Source organism: Carassius gibelio, chromosome A14 (genome assembly GCF_023724105.1).
Source record: "Carassius gibelio isolate Cgi1373 ecotype wild population from Czech Republic chromosome A14, carGib1.2-hapl.c, whole genome shotgun sequence".
In the NCBI taxonomy this organism is placed as follows: domain Eukaryota; kingdom Metazoa; phylum Chordata; class Actinopteri; order Cypriniformes; family Cyprinidae; genus Carassius; species Carassius gibelio.
This window is the reverse complement of record NC_068384.1, coordinates 18,926,727-18,953,236: the sequence shown is the minus strand read 5'-3', so window position 1 is coordinate 18,953,236 and position 26,510 is coordinate 18,926,727. Positions and strand designations below refer to the sequence as shown.

At 36.6% G+C, this 26,510-nt stretch overlaps 1 protein-coding gene across 2 annotated transcripts in view; it reads right to left on the bottom strand.

The window, feature by feature from the left end:
• LOC128027741 (protein diaphanous homolog 1) overlaps positions 1-26,510 on the bottom strand; it is an 85,176-nt gene that overhangs the window by 23,465 nt on the left and 35,201 nt on the right. For both annotated transcript variants that reach the window (XM_052615565.1, XM_052615566.1), the window contains 2 exons: positions 24,421-25,002; positions 19,282-19,396 (listed from right to left, as the gene is read on the bottom strand). In XM_052615565.1, the coding sequence (XP_052471525.1) occupies positions 19,282-19,396; positions 24,421-25,002 (697 nt within the window). The remainder of the gene's footprint in view (positions 1-19,281; positions 19,397-24,420; positions 25,003-26,510) is intronic.

Here is a 26,510-nt window from a genome sequence, read left to right as displayed (position 1 = left end):
ATAGTTAACTACCATAGAATCCATTAAAAAAAAAAAAAACTATTACTTAAAATAAGTTACCGTAAACAAAGAAATATATGTATATATAAAACTTCAGCTAGTTGGTGAGGCAGCATTTCTCAATTTAGTTCAACCTGAAGTACTAAAATAAATACAATAAATAAACAAAAATGATATACAAAAACTAATCAAAATGACCAAGCACGACAAAATTACTTAAACCAATTCTAAAGAAAATGTATTTTAAAATGTTAATGAAACAATAGTGTATCAATGATACTTAAAAAAGGAGTTTCTATTATATTATTATGAAAAGAGTTTCTATTCTATAAAGCTCCAATGAAGAGTTTATGCTAAAATTCTAAAACATTATAATTACTGTATATAACAGAAACAATGGAGATCGGTGCACTGTAGTACTTTTAGAACCCGACAAAGGAAAAATAAACAAAAAATGTATATTCTCAAGTTGACCCAAGTAGACTGATAATAATTGAATTAATAAAATGTAATAAAAAACAGAACAATAATGATGCGTAATACCAAGAGTTTGCTGTATGTTCTTACTCTTATCTGTAAAGCAAAGACCACAGTGTGAGACTGTGTGTGTTTCTCCTGTGTGTGCGATCTGACCCTGATATGAACACACACTGACTCTGATACTGTGCTGAAGGTGTGTGAACTACAGCTGTGCACCTCATGTTGTCCGTCTGTGAGCTGTGTGTGTGTTGTGGGTCGTCACACACGGTGAAGACGTGTCTGTCATCTTCACTCACACGCTGAAATTAAATTCAGCCAGAACTGACAGCTTTATAAAACTTTAAACCTGCAGCTAACCACTCTAAACACACACACACACACACACACACACACACAGAAGCAGTCAGACGTGAGAGATCGAGATGGAAAGAGTTGAAGCAGAAACCAGTCACACACACACACTCGAGTGAGGAGCTCTAAAAGTAATGACTCTCTTGGTGGGACTTATTTTCACACTCGTATGTCACACTTGATACAGGGGGATTTTTATTTATTTTTATAATTTTACAGGATATAGTGAAACTTGTAATGAATATAACACAAAATGAGAGTTGAATACACTACTGTTCAAAAGTTTGGGGATTTTTTTTTTAAAGAAATTAATATTTTTATTCAGCAAGGATGCATTACATTTATTAAAAGTGACAAAGACACTTAAGATGACACTCCACGCCAAAATGAAAATTGTCAATAATCACGTACCCCCATGTCGTTCCACACCTGTAAAAGCTTTATTCATCTTCAGAAAACAATAGAATATATTTTGGATGAAAACCGGGAGGCTTGTGACTGTCCCATAGACAGAGTATATTACACTGTCAAGGTCCAGAAAAGTGTGAAAGACGTCGTCAGAATAGGACAGAATATTCCATCTGTCATCAGTGTTTCAACCATAACATTATGAAGCGACGAGAACACTTTTTGTACGCTAATAAAACAAATATAACGACTCCACTGTGTCTCTCTGCATCACAGTAGCACCATTTTGGAGAATATGAGCCGAACACAAGCAGCTTACACTGTTCTGTGTCGGCCAAATTATTAGTGTATTAATGAATTTTGAATCAAATAAAAGCAGCTTTGGGGAGCACACCAACCGCAAACTTTTTGAACAGTAGAGTGTTTTTAATATAGAACATTTTTATATAACAACAATCATACAATATATAATTATTAAATTACTATTAATTGAAATTTTACTGAAAGTGATTAACACCAAAAGGGACTAAATGAGATTAAAGATAAAAGTTGTGAAGCCCCACCTCCAGTGAAATCCCATTGGTCCATAATCCCGCTCCACATAAATTAATTAAAAGTGCCCTGATTGGCTGTGATCGAGTCACACTGTAGAGCAGTTTCACTTATTTTTTTGGTTATTATTTATGGTTCACGTACAGGAGTTTGAGTTCAGTTCTGGATGAGGGAAGCACATTGAGTAAGAGTGTATAGAGGTGGCATTGGTCTGGTAATTAAGAGTCACTCCACATCGTGGTTCTAACGAGGTCACTCTAATGAGGTCACAGGCAGGGGGCGGAGCTACAGTCTTTCCTCAGGAGGACACACACACTCACACGCGCACGCACGTGCACACACACACACACACACACACACACACACACACACACACACACACACACACACAACTGAACAAATCAAACAGTATTTACTAGTATACTAAAAATACATAAAAACACAAACACAGGAAAGGAGGAGAAGGTGACTTTGGCTGGTAACTGGAAACACATACAAGGGTCTCTCTCTCTTTGTGTGTTTCTTTCTGTTGTTCCTCTCTCCCTCCCTCCCTCTTTACCTCCTACAGTTTCTCCTCCGCTCACCAACACCTCCGTCTTCTGATTATATTTTTGACAGCAGTGCCACAAAAGACGGACTTTATAGAACAAGAACACACTGACATGCATGTGTGTGTGTGTGGGGTGGGGGACGTGGGCCCAGTGTGCACAATTAACACTGAAATACTCTGTCCTTGGGAATCAACACCACACCACACAGCTATGATATGATTCAACAGACGAAGAGAAAGAGACATACAGAGACACAGAGAAAGGACAAAATAAGAAAAGAACAAACTAATCAATGACTAAAAACAATAAAAAAAAGCATAAAGAATGCATGAACACAGTAAGAACGAGCCAAAGAAAACAAACAAAAACAAAGAGAAAGAAATAAAGGATGAAGATAATCTACTGCAAGATGAGCAAAATGCTAAATAGAACAAATATTTTAAAAAGTCAGTTATAGAAAAATAATTATATTGGTTACAGTCTAAGAAACAAAGAAACAAAGAAAGAAAGAAACAAAGAAAAAGAAAGAGAGGCCTGACAGGAAATGTCAATAGAAAGAAAGGAGAATCCATTGAACAAACGGGTTGAGATGAAACAGTTTACAGCAACGACACAAATATAGATTACAATCAATCCCAGCATGCACTGCCCTTCACACGACCTCCACACACACACACACACACACACAGAGATGAAATCACCAATTAATCTAGAGCTTTTCATGAGGGCATAACACTAATGATAGAGAAATGCCCATGGAAACTGAAACAAGGTGGAAGACTTAATGAAAGAATGGATGAGAGAGAGAGAGAGAGAGAGAGAGAGAGAGAGAGAGAGAGAGAGAGAGAGAGAGAGAGAGAGAGAGAGAGAGAGAGAGAGAGAGAATAACTGGAGGTCACAAAATCTTCAATTTTCCAGATTGTCTGACAGACACAAGTGGATTATAAACACACACACACACACACCTGGATTAATAGAAGAGTATTGAGGATATATATAAAATAAGACTTGTAATACCTGTAATTATGCGCAATTGCACACTAATATAATTTAAATACTTGAAATTAGATACTTTAAAGTAAATAAATCGAGTAGAAGTTTATTGTTGCAATTTTTCATTTAAGTATTTCATAAAAAAATAATAATAATAAATTAATGTAAATAAATAAAAGTATTTCAATTAGATTACCAATGATGTGCTGGATAAGCACCATTAATATAATCAACATTGACCGATCTCTGAACATAAACCCAGAGCTTCTGTGGGTTCAGTCAGTCTGCATTTGTATCGCATGACATTTTGAATAAATATTAATTTGAGAAATCATTCTACACACATAAACCCAATGATCGTTCTCTCAAGCTCTCTCTCTCTCCTTGTACGACCAGTAATTGTGGTCATGGTGGCAGATGGCTATAAAAGTGTCATTTGTTCTTTTCTTTCTCTTTCCATCGGAAAGCATGTTCTCAGATCTTCTCCCACCAGCAATCTGTGGACACGTGGATGAGGGTATGTGGGTGAAACTCTTCCTCACAGAACTATTCGTTCACCCTTTCACTGATGTGAATCTCAGAGGAACAATGTCTGGAGGTGTGTGTGTGTGTGTGAGCGCTAAAGATAATCGCACTCAACCTCCTCCCGAGAGTCTGTCGTTGGAGGACTAAAGGTCTGATCAACGGCTGATTACTGCCATCAAAGCTGACCCTACAATTAACACTCACCTCACTGAGAAACTAGAGCGAGGAGTGAGATGTGACGTTCAGGGCGCAGCGCCACACACGCGTCAATGCCATCCTTACACTTCCATACTCTCTGATACAAACTTTCTGCAAGGTTTTGTGTGGTAATCAAGTGCTCTGTGCAGGCTCAAACTAAATCAAACATACTGGCACATGATTATCCCTTCGGAAATAAAACCACCATAACAGATTTACAGTTATGAATATGCAAGGAAAATTAAATTCTGCTATTTCTACAGATTTATTTTCAATTATCAGTTATAGCATCACCATTTCAAGATCATCCTCTACTGACAAACTAGGACTATCATAGTTAACTAAAACCAGGAAAAAGATGCTTGAAATAAAATAAACATGAATTGAAAAAGTAAAATATAAGAAGTTATTAAAAACTAGAACTTAAACTCATTTTATTTCAGCTAGTGTCCAAGGAAACTTTTTTCCATTTTAACTTGATGTGCTAAAACTTGAACTAAAACAAACACAAATGAAAAACTTTAATAAAATGGCTTTCGTCAGCAAATAAGCAGCTCTGTTTGCACCAAAATAAAAGCTTGATAATTTAACTTTTAAAATGATAAAGACTGCCATAAATATAAGTATTGTAATATAGGTATTATTGTTATTTGTATCACTACGGTTATTATTTTTTCTTAAATACTCTATTAAAAAAGTAAATATTTATATTTTGTAGTGAAATATTACAATAGTGATATTTATTATTTCATTTAAGATTATTATTTAATAGACATTTTTAATGATTTTATGATATTTTTTCATTATTAATGAATTATTATTTTTAAATAGTCATACTTATATCTAATCAAAATGTCACAATTGCACCCTCCCCCCACATAACTCGAGCAGCTCTAGTAAACACTGAATAATACTTTTTTATGAATAGTTTATTATACCATAGTTATTATACCATTCTGAACACACACACACACAGATGTTTGCTTTAGAGCTCTCATCTCTAAAGCACTTTTACATTTGCACATGGCCAGAGAACATGTGTTCCTCTAACCGGCCTGTATAATTCATAGACTGCCTCTCTCTCTTTATCTGGTCTGAATCGTGCATGATGAAGCTTTTAATGGAGCTTGTGCATTCACACACATTTACGGAGTAAAAAACTGCATCTGATCCATTAAGAGCTCATTAATATCATCCAGCAGTAATGACAGACATCAGTCACTCCAGCCCAGACTGAAAAATGTGTCCAGATCCTCTAAAGAAAATGCCAGTAAGAGTCTTTATTTAGATTATAAACTTATGGGAAAATCCATAACAGCTTAATTGTGATTGAAACAGCAGCCAGCGTCAAAGAGAACCTCATCTTGCTTTTAGCCAGTGCAGATAGAGTACAAAGAGATGACTTGTGATACACTGGCTGTGTGTGAGTGTGTTTTAGTATCAGTTTCAGCACCAGCAGGCTGATTCAGAGGAAAAAGAACTGCAGGCAACACATGCCCTCTACTGAATTACAGGGACAGTTAGCATGCCATAACACAGGACAAACTGCTACATTGAGAAGGCAATTCTGGCTTGATAATACAAGTCACATGCCAACATGTTTCGGGAGGAGAGGATTCAGTGGGAACTAACATGGCGGCACCCATCACCCGGTATAAGATCAACTAACACGGTCGATATAAAAGTGTTTAAACTACCAAATATATTTACTTGCACATTTCAGAATCGGAAAATCAGATATTTCATAATATAGCGAGCATGTTTGTGAATATTTTTTAATAAAACAGGAAAAACTAAACCAAAGCGATCCATGTGTCATACAGTTCTATTTGTCTATGTTGTGTCACATGACAAGCATGCCGAGGGTGTTTGCATTATAAGAATGTACAGGGATACTTCAGATTTTAAAAAAGCTGACTCGTGATATTTTCTCATTAAAATCATACAATTTCCTAATAATTCAATAGAACGTTTATGCACACTAGGGATTACCAATATGGCGGGAAAGCAAGGAGTTCTGGGTAGTTAATAGGGAACCTGCGCCTGTCTCACAGACACATCCAACAAACAGGTTCACGTTTCACTCACTGTCAGTCAAAACTATCACTCTCTATCTCCCTCTCTCTCTCGGTCTCTCTCTCTCTCTCTCTTGGTCTCTCTCGGTCTCTCTGGGTCTCTCTCTCTCTCAGGATGTGTTAGATTGGAGCGAGTGATGGTCAGAATTCAGGGAGAAACAGATAATGAAGCAGAGAGCGATACAGATGCTCTCAAAGGGACAGGACAGATATACAGTGTGTGTGTGTCTGTAGTTCTACAGCAAATTTGTTGGAGGTTTGAGGCCCGAGGGTTTGATATAATGAAACTCTCTGATACACACACCTGAAATATTCACTCTAACGTTCACGCTGAGTTCACAGCTTACAGCCTCACACACCTGCCTAAAATATATACACAAACACAGCTAATGAAAGAGACAGAAGCACCACACACAGACTTGTATGAGAGATCATAAGATGTGGGAGGACATCTACGACATATCTTTCCAATCAGTAAGGCTTTGATATAAACTATGAGCACAGGAACACATGATCAGATCAGGATAAACAATAAAAGAACATCAGAACACGATAGCGGAGAAAGAAATTAAGTAAATGTGTTTTTCCTCGCGTGAAACATGCACGATGCTATGGTGTACTGTAGTATGTGGTTGCCAGGGTGTTTCTGTATGGTTGCAAATATTTGTTGGGTGGTTTTTAGGGTGTTCACTTGTAAAAATAAATAAATAAATAAAACAAGAACTACCATGCATGTTGCTAGGGTGTTGTGGGCAGCTATGTGGTTTTAGGGCATTGTGGGTCATTGGAAAGGAGCTTCTTTAATACTAGGGCTTCATGCAAAGCACTAATGCTTACTCCATAATAGTGATGCGCATCTTTGCAAACATCACTCCAAGACAAACTACATAACACGATGCTTAAAGGCAAAAGCAAATCCAGTCTGCAATGTAATCCGGTATTAAACAAGATTTAGAGAGAGAGAAAGAGAGAATCCTAATTAATCCAGATGACAGGGATCATCAGCTCTGATTCCACACTGTTGTGATGGTGGAACCTGGAGCCCAGCGGAGAGACCGTCAGACGGCACAGCACACCACGAGTCTTATAATGAGATAACTGCAGATCCAGAGGCAGTGTGACACTCCAGCACTTGAGAAGAGACCTCAGAGGGAATGAGATTTAACACACTAACACGCACACAGAGAGTAGAGATGACACTAATTCTTCACACTCTCACATCTTATTGGCGAACTGTAATCACTGGATCCGAATTATCGACATTTAAGAGTTTATCTGAGGGTGTCTTGTGCATTAGGGCTATCGGGAAAACCGCTTTGAAACAGCAGCCTGGTGATTTATATATATGTAATTATTTAAATAAACTCTAAAATCAAATACGGGAGGATGCAAATAAATATTAGCATTTGGGGTCAGTAAGATTTTTTTTTATGTTTTATTCAACAAGGAAACATTAAATTGATCAGAAATTAGAATACAGGCATCTATAATGTTACTGAAAGATTCCATTTAAAATAAATACTGTTAATAATGCAGATCATTATGAATTACTGGTTTTAAATTAGTAACGTTGTTCCATCCCTGAGAAAAATAAAATAAAAATATATATAAATACACAAACTCTTACTCAGGCTACTTTTGAATTCTCTCGAGTCAAGAGCTGAATGAATGCACAAATCCTCCTCCGTCTGTCCGTCCCGCAGGGAGACAGGAGATGGAGGACTGTCAGGAGAGGATGCATTCATACGTTTTATTTTCTTCCTGTATCTCAGTGAACGAACTCTACACGTTCGGCTCTAAGTGGCATGAAGTATTCAGAAAGCCTTGTGTCGCTGCTCTGTGCACATTTTGCCCCTGATTCTCAACGGGCCTCTGTGTTATTGTAGTAGTTTGGTGCTGAAACACTCACGCCATCTCTCTCCAAGAGGTTCTTGGGACCTCCGAGAGGAATGAGAGGGTGATAAAGGCATAGAAACGGCCCCTGATCTCTCATTCCGTTTTTCACTTCATCGAACAGCATTCGTGTGTCAAAGGATGTCGAGCTCCAAATCAGGAAGAGCAATTGCATGTGGAACGGATGTCGCACATGACAACGAGCATCGCGTTCCACGTTAACGCACACGGCCAGTCATCTCTCCTTCCCTCCTCTCTTATCTGTCACTTCTACACACTTTCATCTCTGCGACCGAGATTCTTTCTCTCTTCCGTCACTTTCAATCGGAGTCTCTGGCGCTTTGATCGCATCCGCTCTCTCTGCGTCTGCTCAGCGATCAAACACAGTCCCGGCATTAAAGAGCGGGAAAAAAACGGCACTTTGTGAATGCGTGAGTTAATTAAAATTCAAAGATCACTGTTAATTAAGCAAGTAAAGGCTGAGAGCTAGAATGATGGACATATACATATGGATGAATGGATAGATAGACAGATGGAATGATAGTTGGTTAGACAGGAATGAACGATAGATTGGACAAAAGCTCAAACAACAGACAGACAAAAAGGGCGAAGAAATAAAAACGATAATAGAACTACAGAATGAATGAACAATGGCTAGAACAAATGAGCAAAAGAAAGAAATGATGGAATGAACAAGAGAGAACTATAGACAGACAAATAGACAGAGGAATGCAGTTAGGATGGATGGAAAGATAAGTGGTCGTGATAGAAAGACAAGCTGTTAAATGAGAGACAGAGAGATAGATGAAAACGAGAAGTGTGCCATGAATAATTAAGCAGAAACAGAGGTTGGGTTTTTAGATATAAATGTAAAAGCGGTGTTAGCAGAAGCCCGTCTCACTCGTCCTGTATTTTTAATAGGCGCTCTTTAAATATTCAGAGCTGCGGGGGGGTGAGGGAGGAGTGCAGGTGAAAGAACCTGAAAATGGGCAAAATGAATGAATGTCTGCAGGGAATCTCTCAAGGACTGCATTAAGAGCCAAAGCTGCTCTGATTAGAGCCCAGACACATGGAGGAATCGTGATATCACAGAGAGAGAGAGAGAGAGAGAGAGAGAGGCAGAGAGAGAGAGAGAGAGAGAGAGAGAGGCAGAGAGAGAGAGAGAGAGAGAGAGAGGCGGAGAGAGAGAGAGAGAGATGGGGGGGGGGGTGTGGAAAGGTGACATATTAAAGAACAGAAATGATTAATGTTAGTGGTGGAAATGCGCGGATGAAATTTGGGAAAGGAAAACCAGAGAAAGAGGTCATGAAAATGAGACGAGGGGGAACAACACGGATTTCCATTTCCAACAACAGAAGCATGGTGAAAAATTAAAAGTGCCTGCAGGAAAAACAGGACTTAAAGACTCACACAAACACAAAGTGGGACTTCAGGAATTAACACACACCTTTGTGCCTTACAGGTCACAAATGAAGGTCAGTTTGATATGTATGATGCTTTAATACCACGACTGTTCAAATGCCACTTCATCAAGGCTCGCTAACAAAGAACGCTTCTTCACGCAGAAATTTCACGAAAAAAAAAACAAAAAAAAAAAACAATCCTGCTAATCAGACTGAACTGTATGCTCAACCGAGCACTGCACGTTTCATAAAACTTCATAAAACAAACTCTGTCAGAGTGCTGATGTAAAACTGAATCAGAATAAATTGGAAAAGTTTCTTTAGGTGAAAGAGCTGAATGCGAGCTCCTGTGAAACGCTGCTTGAATTAGAGTCGACTGCAGAAACCCACTTTCCAAGGGTCTGACATCTTCAATTCAAAGAGAGTTTTGTTTCCGAGGTTCAGAGTGCGTCATTATTTTTTGTCTGTTTGGGCCTGAAGCAAGAGTCAGACCCCATAATCAGCGATTAAAATGGAAAAATAATATTCAGAATTCTGAGAGAGAGAGGAACAGCATGCTGCTATCAGCTTTAGGCTAGGGCCTTTAATTTCTTTGAAAATGCAAATTTGTTTCACTGTGTGTATGCAAGCCTGCGCCCCGTGTGTGTGTGTGGAGTACAGTATAACTCTCCAACTTTGATGATTTTTGATAATATGAAGCAAAACATCTCAATCTCTGCAATAATCTTGCAGCCGTCTCATCTCGCTCATCTTAATTTAATTGCACAAGCATAAACAGCCCCAGATCCCTGCTTTTCTGCGGTGATAAGAGCACGCGTGTGAGTTCTGATATCTTGTCATCTGTATCTTTGAAGACACATTTCTCTGTGGTTTTTCCCAGTTATTATAGCATCAAACGCTCGCGACATGAAATGCGGCAATGCGAGCTTAACCCCCGCGGAGATGCACGGTTAATGCGGTAAAAAAAAAAAATCTAATTAAAAACAATCTCGGTCTTCAATCAACCCTGCATGTTTGTGTGCATTTCTCAACATCGCGCTATATTGCCTGCTGGAGGAGGAATATGTGACCATGCGACGCTTTAATATTTGAGATGTCAAATAAACGCCAAGACATGAACATTTCTCTCCTCTGTGTGGCACACTGGGTCATATTCAAATAACACCATATGCTAAAGAGGCAAGCACGTGCCCTGTCGCTCACTGCTGCTTCTGAAGGTAGGTCGCATGTGGAGCGCGTGATTTATCGGTTTTCACAGTTCCTTGCCTATTCACCAGCGCTTCTCCAAATCCCCATTAGAAATATGCTTCTATCTCTGCATCCTCCAAACAGGGGATAAGAATTTAAAATCACAAAAAGAACACACTTCCTCTCTCTCTCCAGAGCTCATTTAAAAAGTGGCTAATCTCCCAAAGATAAAGCGCAGATTAAAGTGCGCTAAAACGTATCTGCGACTCCGGTGAACGTGGCGCATTTGAATGCAAACGAATGCTGGAACGGAGAAACAGCGCAGAAAGCTTGCTCGATAATCTGTCGCGTTTGGCAGAGCCGGTGAGGCCAATGAACGGATGTGTTTGAGCATGATAAAGGAGGTTTGAAGGCAAAAACCTGCACGTTATGCAAACCAATGTGAGAAGAGGGTCGGAAACGGGCTGCAAACAGGCTTAGAAGAACCAGACTTCACCTTTCAGAAAAGAGACGGGGACCTTAATGCATTAAACTGAGTAGGTTGTGCAAACTCTGTTTCTAGAAAGCATTAAACCTATAGCACATAATGCCTCAATCGTATAAACACATTACAGGGCTCATCCTTAAAAAGAAGAGCAAACATCTTGAAAAACAAGACGAGATGCACACAGAAGACTAACCAGAATGAAAGAGCCAGATTATGCATCCGCTCAAATTGTCTTCACACTGCAAAGACACACAGGAAATCTCATTCATCCACACATATTCATCCATTAGAATCTCAAACTCAAGCTGAGTGCACTACTCGGAGACATTTCATTAGTGCGGTTTGCCAAATCAGCCATCATGTCTTCCTCTCAGTGCTTATTCAGATTTGGTGCATAATTCTGCAGTTTTGTGCTGTAGACAGGAATGACACTTTCAATTACGTGGCTTGTTGCAATATTTGCCTTAAGAACCAAAACTATTAAAACAATTGTTTTCATTAAAATAAAGCCGAAACAAGGTACAATATAGATATTAGATGAAACACCTAAAGTAATGAATATTAGACAATTAGAATGTTTATAAGAACTGAAAATAAACTGTAAAGACTGTAAGTCACACTTTTTTTTCATAGTTTGGCTGGTCCTGCGACTTATAGTCAGGTGCGACTTATTTATCAAAATTAATTTGACATGAACCAAGAGAAATGAACCAAGAGAAAACATTACCGTCTACAACCACCAGAGGGTGCTCTATACTGCTCAAAAGTGCTCCTGTAGTCTACACTGAAGACATAGAGCGCCCTCTCGCGGCTGTAGACGGTAATGTTTTCTCTTGGTTCTCGGTTCTAAATGAATGCAACTTATAGTCCAGTGTGACTTTTATATGTTTTTTTCCTCATCATGACGTATTTTTGGACTGATGCGATTTATACTCAGGTGCGACTTATAGTCCAAAAAATACGGTACTCCGAACACCTTAACAACAGCAGACAACTTCCTGGAAACCAACGACAACATACAACACTAACATTAACTGACCACAACAACCAGAGCATCACAGAAGAGCTCAGATTTTCTTCAAAAAAATATACAAATCCAGCTCTTTTAATAGAAATTCAACAAACAATGTAAAATCTGACTAACATTAGGTGTAAACAAACACACTTGTTCAACATTAACAGACTTAATTTCAAAAAATTCCCAAAATTCATTTTTCTCCCAAAACACTGGCATTAATTTACACTCCCAAAGACACTAGCTATGATTTATGGATATTTTCTATCTTTCCATCATCATGAAAAGGTTTCACAAAACACAAACCATGGTACAATATTAAAAAAATAAAAGAAAAAAAAATAAACACCTGGCCTGATTGATGTAGGAGGATAAAATGGTAGGAAGAACATTTTGAAGATATTACCGAAGTCCTTTTACTTTGGAAAGACCGGTCAAGAGCAATTTCCTACATCCCACCAGCTGAGCCGCACAAAACAGCCTGCAATATAAGTGAACGACAGACTCTGAGGGACAGTAAAGCAGCAGTTAATGGCACAAAACCAGTGAAGAAGAGATAAGAACAGGCCGTACAAACACACACGCTCATATCAGCGCACTTCAGGGAACCTCTGGGTTTATGAGGACGTTAAGATCGGACTTTATATCTGGGCTTTTGGGAATGGTTGAAGCAGGTGGTGTATTCTGTAGTCTGTTTTATGAAGGACACATTAAGACTGAGACCCTTAAAGACAAACACTGCAGACGAGCGATGTGAGGACTTATGTGTTCCAGCAGCCCATGAGGACCAAAACAAAAACCTATTAAGAGAATTTTATGAAGGATTTAGACATGACTGTCTTCTGGGGACAAGAAAGATGATGACAGTCTGTACCAAAACAAACAGAAAGGGAAAAACACACGAAAACATATTCAGCAAAAATAAAAGTTTTTGTTTACATAATACAGTATGTGTGTGTGTAAAATATTTCCATGTATTACAATATATATTCATAATACAATTATATGAATATATTTAATATATAAACCACATTTTTCTTAGATTACATATTTCATATATTATGTAAACTAAAACTTATTTCGGATGCGATTAATCATGATTAATTGTTAGTTTTTGTTTGACTAATTTCAGTACTTTACCTTAAACTAAATTTATAAACGTTACCTTGGCAACTAACTGTGAATAAGATTAAGTTTGGTTAATGTAAAGATGTTTTAAGTTGTTAAAATGTAATAAAGCAATAATAAACTAATCAAAAACAAATAATAAACAATAAGTACTAAAACTAAATGTATAAATCAATAAAATATAAAATATTTTACTGAAGAATATATTTGTATAAATCAATGTATATTCACTGTGTGAGATTAAATATTTTATTTTGTTGTTTTAAAATTATTATTACTACTACTACTACTACTACTATTATTGTTATTGTTTTTATAAGAACCTTGTGCTAATGTTCCTTTAAAACTTCCCCATGTACATAAATACCCTCCGTTATAACAGCAAATCCTCCGCTCACATTCAGGAAGAAGCATTGAAGACTTGTTTCATGTAAGTCGGCTTCAATTAACATTCTACTGAGACTGAAGGTGGACGACAGCCAAACATCCTGACGACCTTTAAAAGTTCAACGGCTTAATCAACTGCAAACGAGTGCGCAAATGAGGGTCATGCAGGAAGGCATCGATCTAAATGCTGTGAAAATGCAGATACACGTTTAACGTCATAAATGTTAATAAATGGTGTTCCTGTAGCTCAATTGGTAGAGCACTGCCTTATCAAGTGCAATGTTGGGGGTTCGATTCCCCGGGAACACATACATGATAGATTAAAATTGATAGCGTGAATGCACTGTAAGTCCCTTTGGATAAAAGCATCTGCTAAATGCATAAATTTAATTTAATTTAATTTTAATTTACATGTTCATGCAAACAAGTCATTTTTAAAATAGGCAAAATACAAACCAATAACAGCCTTAAACATTTTTTATGTCCCATTACAGTAAAAAAAAATAAAATAAAAAAAAAATGTGTGTGTATATATATATATATATATATATATATATATATATATATATATATATATATATATATATATATATATATATATATATATATATATATATATATACACACACACACACTGCCAGATTTACCATTCAGTGATTCCATCAGGTGACACTGATATCTAATGCTCGCTCGTTCTCATTGGCTACCACGGGTGTCATGTCAGAGGCAGTCCGATCAAAGATATATTTCGGATATACAAATGTTTGATCAGTCATTTAATCAGAGCATGATGGCAATGTAATACCTCTAGGGAAAAAAAATACATATGATTTTTAAACTACTTGATGTACAAAATGATGAATATACATCAATGTGTTTTTGCTTTAAGCATTTGTGCAATTTATAAAGGTGTGGTAAATTGAATCGTTATATTTTATTATACTGTCATTGTGATTACTGCGCCAAGATGAAGTGCTTACAAGCACTTGCCATGGTATTCCGCCATACAATATAGTTATCCATTTTACATGCTTAGAAAAGCGCAATGTTTTGTTTTGTGTTACCGTCCTAGGTCGAGTTACACTACATGAGTAATTGTATTTAAATAGGGAAAACGTGGAGGTGTTTGGTAGCTTCTCTGCTTGGCCCATATTGAATGAATGGGCTAAGCTAAGTGCTTTCAAAGTGTCACCCTGAGACGAGAGAGGCATGTATCAACTCATCTTAGGTAAGTGAAAAACATAGTTCAATATGAAAACACGGTGGAGTATCCCTTTAATGTGGAAGTGAGTCAAACTTTAGGATCCTTATTATCCTTACAGCTTATTTATTATTCAATGGTTTATGCACTTTTCATCAGGAAAAAAAAAGTAAATAAAATAAAATAAACTGAAAAAATAAATGTATTCCTGAATGTATGTGAAGATTTGGAGCACAATTTTCACTAATTTTCTCCAACTCTTTCAAAACTGTTTTTGGTTGTCAGATGTATTGTCAGCTAAACAATTTTTGTTGTTGTTAAACAGTAGTAGAATCTGTACTGTACTGAATCTGAACGCACTGTACTTCAGTCGCTCACAGCCTTGTTTTAATTCCTGTAAATATTAAATACAGTAATACCCTGAGACTAAGCTCCATCACATCGGACGTGTTTTTTTCACCGACATGGAAAAGTTCAGTGTTTCAAACTCATAATGATGGTTTTGTGTAACTAGGAGGCGTTCTTGTGCAATTAACTCAAATATGATCTTTCTGACATGACTTATAATGGTGCGATCACCAGCGAGAGCAGTACATGCGTGTGTCCTCTGCCATCACACTAGCTCTGGGTTTATAATTCTAAGGGACTGATATGAGACGAGACCAGCCGCGAGCGTGTGTGTGATGATAAAGTAGTTTGCCGTGTACATCAGAGGAGTCGTGTGTGTGTGTGTGAGAGAGAGAGAGAGAGACAGAGAGCAGAGGTGAGGGGCTGAACCGGCTGCCACGAGCCGTGATCGAGATCCTGAGAGACTCGCTGGTCTCCGTCGAGACGGGAAAAGCAGGCCGCCAGCGAGACGGAGAGAAACATTAAAGGACTCGCAACAAGACACACAGAGAAAGTCAACCAATAACACACGCATAAAGCCGTGAAACAAGCCTCACTCTCTTTTAAATGCAGAAATTGAGGGAAAACTGCAGGAAAATAAAACCAGCCTCCATCTGCAGACTATGAAAATGCTGCATTCATCAGTCTCTCTCTCTCTTACTCTCTGTGATTGGAAACTCAGTCATCAAAACTCAGATGGTCTTCTTAAAAGTGCCTCAAAATGCATTCACATGTGCCTATATAAATGTGATCAGGGGAAGCAACCTACATTTTTATATTTTTCAATGAATTCGAGCACTTGTGCAAAATGTGCCGTGATGCGTGATGTGCTTGTTGTCTTTGAATGTGCTTCTGTGGGATTGTTCTCACTTGTTTTCTGGTTCAGCTGGTGAAAACGTTGCCTCTGATCACTTAGTAAAGTAACATCACATATTTCCTGGACAATGCACATGATTTTATGGATCATTCATGATGAGTTAAGTGCTGTAGTTCAATATTATTTAATACAAGCTATTTATTCCATGCTAAATCAAACCAAAAACTGTACTAACACTATTTTAATAAACAAAAATGGACTGAAAAACACTGAATACTAACAGATCCCTTGTGTTTCACAAGGAAAACCGTAGAAATGATCACAAACCCATTAGAAAACAAAGTATGCACACCCTTCGGATGCAGTGCATTGCAAGCATGAACAGAAAAACTTGTTCTCACTGTTCCGAAACGGAGAGAAATGTGACAGAAAAGACAATACAATACAATAATAAAAGGACTAAAAAAATGTGATAATTGTATTTGACAGTCAATTAACTTTCTTATGAGCTAAAACTGTGCTTTCTGAGACTTTCCATTGTGTTTTATAAGACAGAAATATATTTATATATATATTATATATTTATATATATATTTATATATATATATATATATATATATATATATATATATATATATATATATATATATATATATATATATATATATATATGTTTAACACATTTACCACCAATAGCAATTAATATTTTAATACACAAATAAAAGCTTGTATTATAATTTAAAATAATTTGTAAGTAATGTACATAATTGTAATAATTTCTCTTTTTTTCTTCTAACACTGTATATTATTATACACTACTGATTAACATTTTGGGGTCAGTAAGACTTTCTTTTTTTTTTAAAGAAATTAAAACTATTCAGCAAAGACAAATTAAATTGATAAAAAAAATGGCAGTAAAAGATTTATAAAATTGCAATTAAAAATATATATTTTCTTAGTTAAAACTCATTTAGATTTCTCATTAGTATTTTTGTAATTTCAAGACTGTTGTAATACATCTACATGGCTAAAAATATTCATTTAAATTAAGCATTGCACTGTACAATAGTGAAATGACAATACTTCTGTGTTTCGCAATCATAGGAATACATTACATTTGAAAATATATTCAAATAGAAAACAATATTACCGTTTTTTTTTTTTAGATAAGTACCGATTTGGTGAGCAGAAGAAACTAATTTCAAATGCATTTCTAACTTTTGACAGATTTTTTTTTTTTATTTAATTAATGCGCCAACTTGCAAATATCAAAAAAAAAAGAAAAAAAGAAAGAGAGATACAACTGCAGCTGCCTGACAGAAGAGAACAACAGAATCTTGCTCAAGGATGGATGGATGGATGGATGGACACACACACACACACACCAATGTTTTTGTTTTACAGACATGAACAGACAGATGGAAGATATGAAAAGGGCAGCATTCATTTACAGTCAGACATCAGAAAGGTTATCCTACATCAACTCAGACAGTTGGACACACACGGCGCTCAGGTGGTCCTGAGGAAAACAGCTGCCACAGATGACATTTCAAGGTTTCGTGTTCCATATTCAAAACAGAAAACACACTGTGTGTGTGGGTGTGTGTGTGTGTGAGAGGGAGAGAGAGAGAGAGAGGCTGCGGCGGATGCATGACAACATCACACTCTTTGAAGGTCATTTGCTGAAGGGTGAAGCCACATACACAGACCTAAAAACTCAAACTTTGTTGAAGTCGACAGTGCTGTATATCGTATCAGACATAAATATGCAATAAAACTGAAAAGGCCAGTCATAGAAGACAAAGAGCAGGTGGCAGGAAACACACACATCTGACACTTGCTTCTTGCTCATTTCTAATTCATGAGGGGCTTTTGCATACGGTCACTGAAAATATGACATCCGGGTGAATCTCATGAAACCCTTCAAGATCATGTGTAGGTCGTATATAACCCCCACATATCAAGAAAAAAATATGAAACAATTTACTGAGAGAACTCTTTTTACAATTAAGAGATTCTTTTTACAATTACAAAAATCATGTATTTAGTTTTCTCCCAATTTAAACAATTTGTTTTTGTCAAACCACTTCTTAACTTTTCCCATTTCTGAATTTATATTTTCTGTAATTTCTGACAAATTATTTCCATAATAAAAAAAAAGTTGGTATCATCGGCAAACATCAAAAAATTTAATACTTTAGAAACTTTGCAGAGGTCATTAATGAACAAAAGAAATAGTAATGGGCCTGAAACGGATCCTTGTGGAACTCCACATTTTATATCTTTTAAATCAGATCTTTGACAATTAATTTGAACAAACTGCTGTCGATTGTTAAGATAACTTTTGAGCCATTGATGAGCTGGACCCCTAATGCCATAATTGTATGATTTTGACAATAGCAAACTGTGATTTATAGTGTTATTTCACCTGGCATATATATATATATATATATATATATATATATATATATATATATATATATATATATATATATATATATATATATATATATATATAAGCTGTTTAGAATGTGCGTTCTCAGTTCAATTTTGAGCGTCAAGTAAATATAATCACACATGCATGAGGAGTATTTTTTATTTTTTCTTACATGACAATTAAATCACACTTTTGGTCTGATGAAGAGCTTGCATGCATAATTTTAGTACTTAAGCAACAATAATCGATAAAATAAAGGAACTGTTTTTTTTTTTTGCTGCTGTTGTTTGCTTTACAATTATGGTCATATATCTGGCTTAATTTTCTTTGTAGTTTCAGTTTTTTTGCTATTTATTTCAGTTTTGGGGTGAATTGTGGACATGTTTTCATGAGATTCACCCTCTCCTTCAGGACACACATGCCATAAAAAAACCTTTAATATCTGAAGAACATTTCTGTTTCACAAAAGGTCCTTTGTGTCGAAAGAAGGTTCTTCAGATTTTAAAAAAGAAAGAAAGCGATGGTTCTCTAAAGAACATTTGACTGAATGGTTCTTTGTGGAACCAAACATGGTTCTTCTATGGCATCGCTGTGAAGAACCTTTTGAAGCACCTTTATTTTTAAGAGTTTATCTCATGGTGAGAGTCTCAGCGGACACACACACAGATGCGAACGCACAGAGCAAGGGCCGTCTCTTACCTTTAGAGGCTGTGTTGAGTAAGACAGACGGAGGAGAGAGAGAGAGACATGTTTAATGTGTGATGGTGTGTGTGTGATGTGACTGGAGGACGGCTGATCTACTCACTCTTGGTCTGGGTGGAGAAGGTCAGGGTGAGTTTGGCAAACAGCTCCTTGTTTTCAAAGCGGTCCTCCTTAGCCTTCACCCAGAAACTTTTTTCAGACAGATCCTCCGCTGCGATCTACAACATGAAACACTCATTAACACCTTCATCCCTCTATATCTGAGCTCTTCAACTACAATTATTTGAGGTTCAGTAATGAACCCTTCTCACCAGCCGAAGTCCGGACAATTATATACCTAAAAACATGAATGTGTTTTGACAGACCAGGATATCTGCAGGCTATTTAAGCTAAAATTTAAGACATAAATACATTTTTTTAAGGACCTGCACAAATAAAATAAAAATGGCTGTAAAAAAAAAGTATCACATATCACATATCATATACAAATATATATTTATGGTCTTCTTAAATGTTTTGCTTTTTATAATGCATTATCTTCTTGTCAATCTACCAGTTCACATTTAAAACTTGTTTGGTCTGAACAGAAACAGCAGACAGGCTTAATAAAAAGGCACATTTATTCTCTGCCAGCAGGAGGCGCATTTGGAACAGCAGAAATATAGCAGTTTCCCTGGTGACGGCTGTAAACAAAGCATTGCACCTGACTTTGAAACTGCAGCGCTCATGTTCATTTCATGAAATCGCAGCCTTTTGAAGTTTAATCAGCATACTTGTTTTTCAAATAGCTGTTATTTTATTTTGTCCACCAGTTGGCAACCCCACTCTATATTTACATCCATAAGTTTCATATATCTCTCATTTTCAATCATCCAATCAACACATGTGATCAATCTATCCATGAGTCTACACATCCATCAGATCCATATATAACATTCATTAGTTTATCCACCCATCTTAACAAATTATCTTCTTTTCTCCAATTGTCAAGAAATGGAGGACAAGAGATCTGTTAAGGATTACTTCTATTCTATTATAGTATTTTATAATAGTATAGCTAACACTTTAGTTTACACTGCATGACTTTCAAACTCATCGGGTCACCGTTGTTTTCACACTGCGTTACTATCTGGGGTAGCATTCAGCTGCTGCAGTGTTCACATTGGACGATGGATGACTATCGCAGACAGCTCTGTCTGGTCTGCTAACTGCGTCACAACAAAAAATGCAAGAAATAAGGAAATAACGCAAGAACCCACATACGTAAGAACGGAGTTCTCGCACGAGACTGGAATTATAAAAAAATAATAATAATAAGATATTTTTTTCAGTTGGTACTTTTGTAAAATAGTAATTTAAGCAATTTTATTATGTGGTTTAATCTTTTTTTTTTTTTACGTTACTTTATATTTTTGTACAAAAAAAAAATTATTGTGTTTATTTACATATTATATTATGATTTATTATTGTTGTTAATACATTGTGCCAACATCACATCCATTCGGCTTATTGCTTTAATGTGCTCCTGGTTTCTGGACAATATCATTAAACAGACGCCGCTGATATGATCATACGGTTCGAATGTGTTTCTCCATTTGTGGATACTGAACTGACTAATGAACCGTAGTTTGTGATTCTGGAGTCCGGGGCTTTATTTCTATTTGAGAAGATGAAATACCACCGAGCTCTTTCTCACAGTCTTAACTGATAACCTCATTTATACAGAAGAAAAACGCTGGGAGTAAAATGAGTTTAACAGCAGCGAACAGACTGTCAGGATATGAATGCAGCTCCTGTGACTAACTGCCTTCAGACACCAACCAAAGACAGAATGAGAAATGTAGAACATGGATTAGAGGAAGACAGAATATGATAATAGACTGAGAATAAAAGAGGGTGAAACTCATTAAAACGGATGCCAATTTTATGAACAAAGGAGAGAAAGGCGAAGCGGTCCCAACGCATGCTGAGACGGCCAGACAAAAAAAAAAAAAAAACACTCACCGCCTTTGTAATTCTATTATTCTCTGGTTTTTAGTGCACAACGTATAAACCTTTCTAATGTCCATCATTCGGTTTTTTTATGGTCCTGCGGCTCTGTTATCTAATATGGCTAAGCAATACAGTAGAAAAAAAAAGTGTCACTGTTTTTTAAATATAAATATATTTTGATTTATGTATATAGACTACGGTTTAAAAGTTTCCAAAGGATTTTTGAAAGAAATTAATACTTTTATTCCGCAAGGATGCAATAAATTGATCAAAAGTGGCAGTGAAGACATTTATAAAGCCACAGAAGATTTTGATTTCAAATAAATGCTGTTCTTTTGAACTTTCTATTCAAAGAATCCTGAAAAATAAATTGCATCACCATTTTTACAAAATAAAACAATGAAACAGCAGAACAACTTTGAACATTGCTAATTTTCAGAAAGGTTTTTTGTTTGTTTTTGATTTGTTTTTTACACTGAAGACTGAAGAGTGAATATGTTATAAATTCAGCTTGGCATCACAGGAATTAATTACATTTTAAAATGATATTTGTGATATTTCACAATATTACTGTTTTTACTGTGTGTTTGATAAATTAAGTGTTCCTGTAGCTCAACTGGTAGAGCACTGCGCTAGCAAGCAAGCAAGCACAAGGTTGGGGGTTCGATTCCCCGGGAACACATGATATGTAAAAATTGATAGCATGAATGCACTGTAAGTCGCTTTGGATAAAAGCGTCTGCTAAATGCATATATTTTTTTTTATTAATTAAAGCCTTGGTGAGCAAAAGAGACTTAAATCTTACCAACCTCACACTTTTACATGGAATTGTATTTGAAATGGACCAAAATGTGTTTTTTCCCCAATCAGAGTTATAATTATTTCAACCATCAGCCACCGCAGTCAATTAGATTCAAATGATTAATGCATGAAGGAAAATGCAGTAAAAAAGAAATTTAATTAAATAAAAAAACACTTTTGCACTTGAACAGGAAATAATATTTAATTCATTTCATTTATGTGCACCATAATGAGCAAGAAACTGAAGTATTATTAACCATGAATACGAGTTTTTAAAGATTCACTGAAACTGATGAATCAATGATGGGACTCAATCACGGAAAATGAATTAAATTAACTGATTGTTAGCATCTGACGTCCAAAGCTGCTGTAAAAAATATGTTTATCAACATTAGACATTTTTACAAAGCTGTGCATGAACCAATCTTTATGAACTTAATCACAGATATAATATAATTTATATAAATATATGATCTCTGTGATTTTTAAGTTTTCATATAGATTGGTTCATGCAATATATTATATTTTGGATAATTTTGGATTTGTAAAGGTTTATTCATTTTGTAGTGTGGTTCTGTTCTTTTTTTATACATTTATATTTTGATAACGCTTTTATACATTTTATTTCAGTTATTATAGTTTTAGTTATTTTAGTACATGAAGGCATGGCAATTTATAATTTTGGTGAGTTAGGCTACTCTACTCAACTAAAACTAAAAGTATATTAAACAAATAATTAAAAACAATATACATATTAGGGGTTGCACCGACTAATCGATTAGTCGACTTCAACGCTCTGCCATGACGCTTTTTTTGTTGACGTCGACTGGTCGCCGGTCCTATAGAGGGCGCAACAGGATAAATCTTTGAAGGACTTCCACATTTACGCTCCATTTTGCAACAGTTAAAATAACAAAAAAAAATCAAAATCATTAGTCGTTCAACCCCTAATACACATATACATATATGTATATTTTTTTTATTTTTAGTTAAGTAACTGTTTATATAAAGGTGCCAAAATAATCATAAATAGATTGGCATACTGAAACGATTAAGCACTCAAGAACAATGCATTGCAATGACGAAGCCTCTGTGAATGTTTAACATTCACCATTAGTCAGAGAATATTAAATGACTGTCTATGTAAGTTCAGCATCTCTCACCTCCATTTCCACTGAAATGTGAAAAAAAAAACATAAATCTGAGAGGAGAAGATGAGAATTAAATGCATAAGGGGAAAGAGGATTCGGCAAAGAGAGGTTAGGACACAGAAACAAGGTACAACCTCTAATGATACAGCAGCACCTAATTACCCTGAGAGAGAGAGAGAGAGAGAGAGAGAGAGAGAGAGAGAGAGAGAGAGAGAGAGAGAGAGAGAGAGAGCGCGAGCGAGAGCGTGTCAGGAGCGTCATGAGATAAGACGACTACGCTGAAGAGGATGAGAGGAAAGTGGAAAAAAATGTTAATTTAAATTACAAAAGAATGCTGTCCTTTCTACCAGCAATTTAATTATCTTTCGGAGACACAGTCAAAAGACACAGGCTTATTAAAAAGCTATTTCACTGACATCCTCAAAGAGCTCTAACAACTGAGACTCTAAACACTCATGAATTCCACTGAAGCCATTAAAGAGTAGCTTTAGGCTAATAGGAGACAGGGCCGTTTTGATGTTTTTACTCTTGTGGAGGCCGAGGAAAAGCCAGTGAAGGAAAGGGAGAGAGAGAGAGATAGAGAGAGATCGGAGGAAGAGAGCAGCGTGTTCATGATCAACAGCTCATTGTCACGTGTGTCACTTCCACTCCAAGTGGGAGACATACGGGTTGAAACTACGGCTATGCTGACACACACACACAAAAATATCTTCTTCATCAGTACTTTTGCCTTGTACATAATTATTGCCATTAGAGTATGTATTAGAGAATATATATATATATATATATATATATATATATATATATATATATATATATATATATATATATATATATATATATATAAAATTTTAATTTTACTTTAGTTATATTAATATTATTATCTTTATTTTTCTTACCCCATTGGCAAATCAATGATTTATTTTTTTAAGCAAAAAAAAATTATTTATATTTTATATATATATATATATATAAATATAAATTATATATATCATTTTTATTTATAATATTAATATAATTAATGTGTTAAATTAAAATACACATTAAATTACTTATTATTATTACTATTTTTACGTAGCTTTTGATTTGCTTTTTTATGTATTTTGTTCTAGAAAAGTTCGCCAAGTCTGACTATTTTTCATTTGTGTGCCCTCCTCTAGAATCATTACCTAGTTTGAGCATTAAACAGCTAGAACTATTTCTCTAATAGTGACTGGACTAATAGTGATGATGATGAGAAGAATGTACCATCATTTATATCCGAAACAGGAGATGCAGACGTGTGGGAACATACACACCTTGCTCCAGTTGGCTCTCTTCAGCTGCACCTCAGGTTTGTAGTCTTTCTTAGGCTGGAGGCCGAAGGGCAGCTGAGGAACAGCAGGCGCCCATCCACCAAACCCACCCGGAGGGGGCGGTGGCATCCCAGGACCGCCCATCGGAGGAGGTGGAGGAGGCATACCGGGCATTCCAGGTGGAGGAGGCGGAGGAGGCGGCATACCAGGTGCTCCAGGTAAAGGAGGAGGAGGAGGAGGCATTCCAGGTGCACCCGGTAAAGGTGGAGGAGGCGGCGGCATATTGGCTGCCCCGGGAAGAGGTGGAGGCGGAGGGGGAGGTGGCATACCAGGTGCTCCGGGTAAAGGAGGCGGTGGAGGGGGCAGAGCCAGGCCAAGTGCTCCGGGCAGAGGAGGCGGCGGTGGTGGCGGGGGCATAGCTGTTTGTCCCGGTGGTGGAGGAGGTGGGAGGCTAGCTCCACCAGGACAAGGCGGAGGTGGCACAGAGGAAGCTGACTGGCTGGGGGGCGGAGCCACAGGCACAGGCACGGTCACAGTGATGACCTTCGCTTTGGCTTCTTTGAGATCTTTTGAGAGCTTCTCAATCTGACAAACAGAAGAAACACATAGGTGTACAAACTTTGATTTAATTTCACTTCAAACAATACAGTGGAAGTCTGTTTTTGCCACGGAATAAAAAAATAAAAAAACAGTAAAAGTAATTGCTAACTTTTTAATCTACAAATTCTGCCTTTTTTTCAGAATTGTAAGAAATAAATTAAGATTTGCAAAAAACTTTCAATATAAACTTGTAATCCTGGAAAAAATGTAAAAACTCGCAAAACAAACTAAGAATTGCAAAATGAAAATTTTGAAAAAGGACTTGTTTATATCTCACAATTCTGGGCCCGGTTCCCCAAAACGTTCTTATCGCCAAGTAGTTCTTAACCAATACCTTAACCTCTCTTTTAACCTTATGGCACAATTCCCGACACGTTCGTACGCTAAGTATATCTTCTGTAAGTCACACTTTCGTAAGGTAGGTCTGGACCATTCGTAAGCTCTCTCTTAGCGTTGTTTGAGCTCCAGACGTTAGTCTCCGCCACTGTGAAGCAGTCTTTAGAAATCAGCGCAGCGCAGTACAAGTCAAACTATGCTCAACAATGATTTTATGTTATGGACATTTTAAGACTCATAATAAATTATGCTCGCAATGGATACAGGCCTATTTATGAAGTTGACTTTATGTGGTATCAGACCTAATATGGTGGTAATTAGCCTAGGCTTTTTCGTAATGTAATTAAATCGAATTGGCAATCACTTTTGATAATTAAAATCTGGCAAACAATTTGGCTCGAAATGGCTAAGATCTATAAATGGGTAAGCATGGTGGTGTCCAGTTCCAGCGTGTCCTTGTATTGAATCAAAGACGGCGCCGGATGCGGAGCCGTTTAGTCCATTTCAATTTTTTTATTCGGCAAAACTTAAGCACTTTTGACATTTTGCCTGGCGTGGCTATATATATATAAAAAAAAAAATTGCCTCCAAAAGACAGCTCATTGTGGAGCTGCTGGACCTTCTCAGACCTTTTTGTTTCTCTGTTCATTTTAGATAGGTTGCTTTTTATTTAAAACATTAACCAATGGCAATCAATACTGCATTAAACAGAAGTAACTGCAGCTGCTTGCCAATCAATTCTGATTGTTGTACCTTACCATTAATATAAAAGTGTATTACATGATTTTTTTACAAGTCATTAAACCCATGTCAAGAAGCGGCACAAGCGGCATAATAATATGATAAGGAGGGTGGAAGATTAGCGAGGGATACCCGGTTCGTCTAACCGTCACAACATATCGTGTGAACATTTTACTGACCATTTGATAATTTAATTTATAATCTATATTCTACTGATAACTTAAACTATGTTAAAATAAATGTTACTGTAATGATTTGAGGAATGTTTCATTTGCATAGAACGTGTTGTCTTTCTTAACGCTGTATTGCACCTTCGCGTGAAGTGGAAAATCGATTCATGAGCAATCAATGCCAACTAATTCAGCACCTTCGCTTGGGACAGCGCTCTTGTAATGTCGGACGTAAGAGGCAGCATG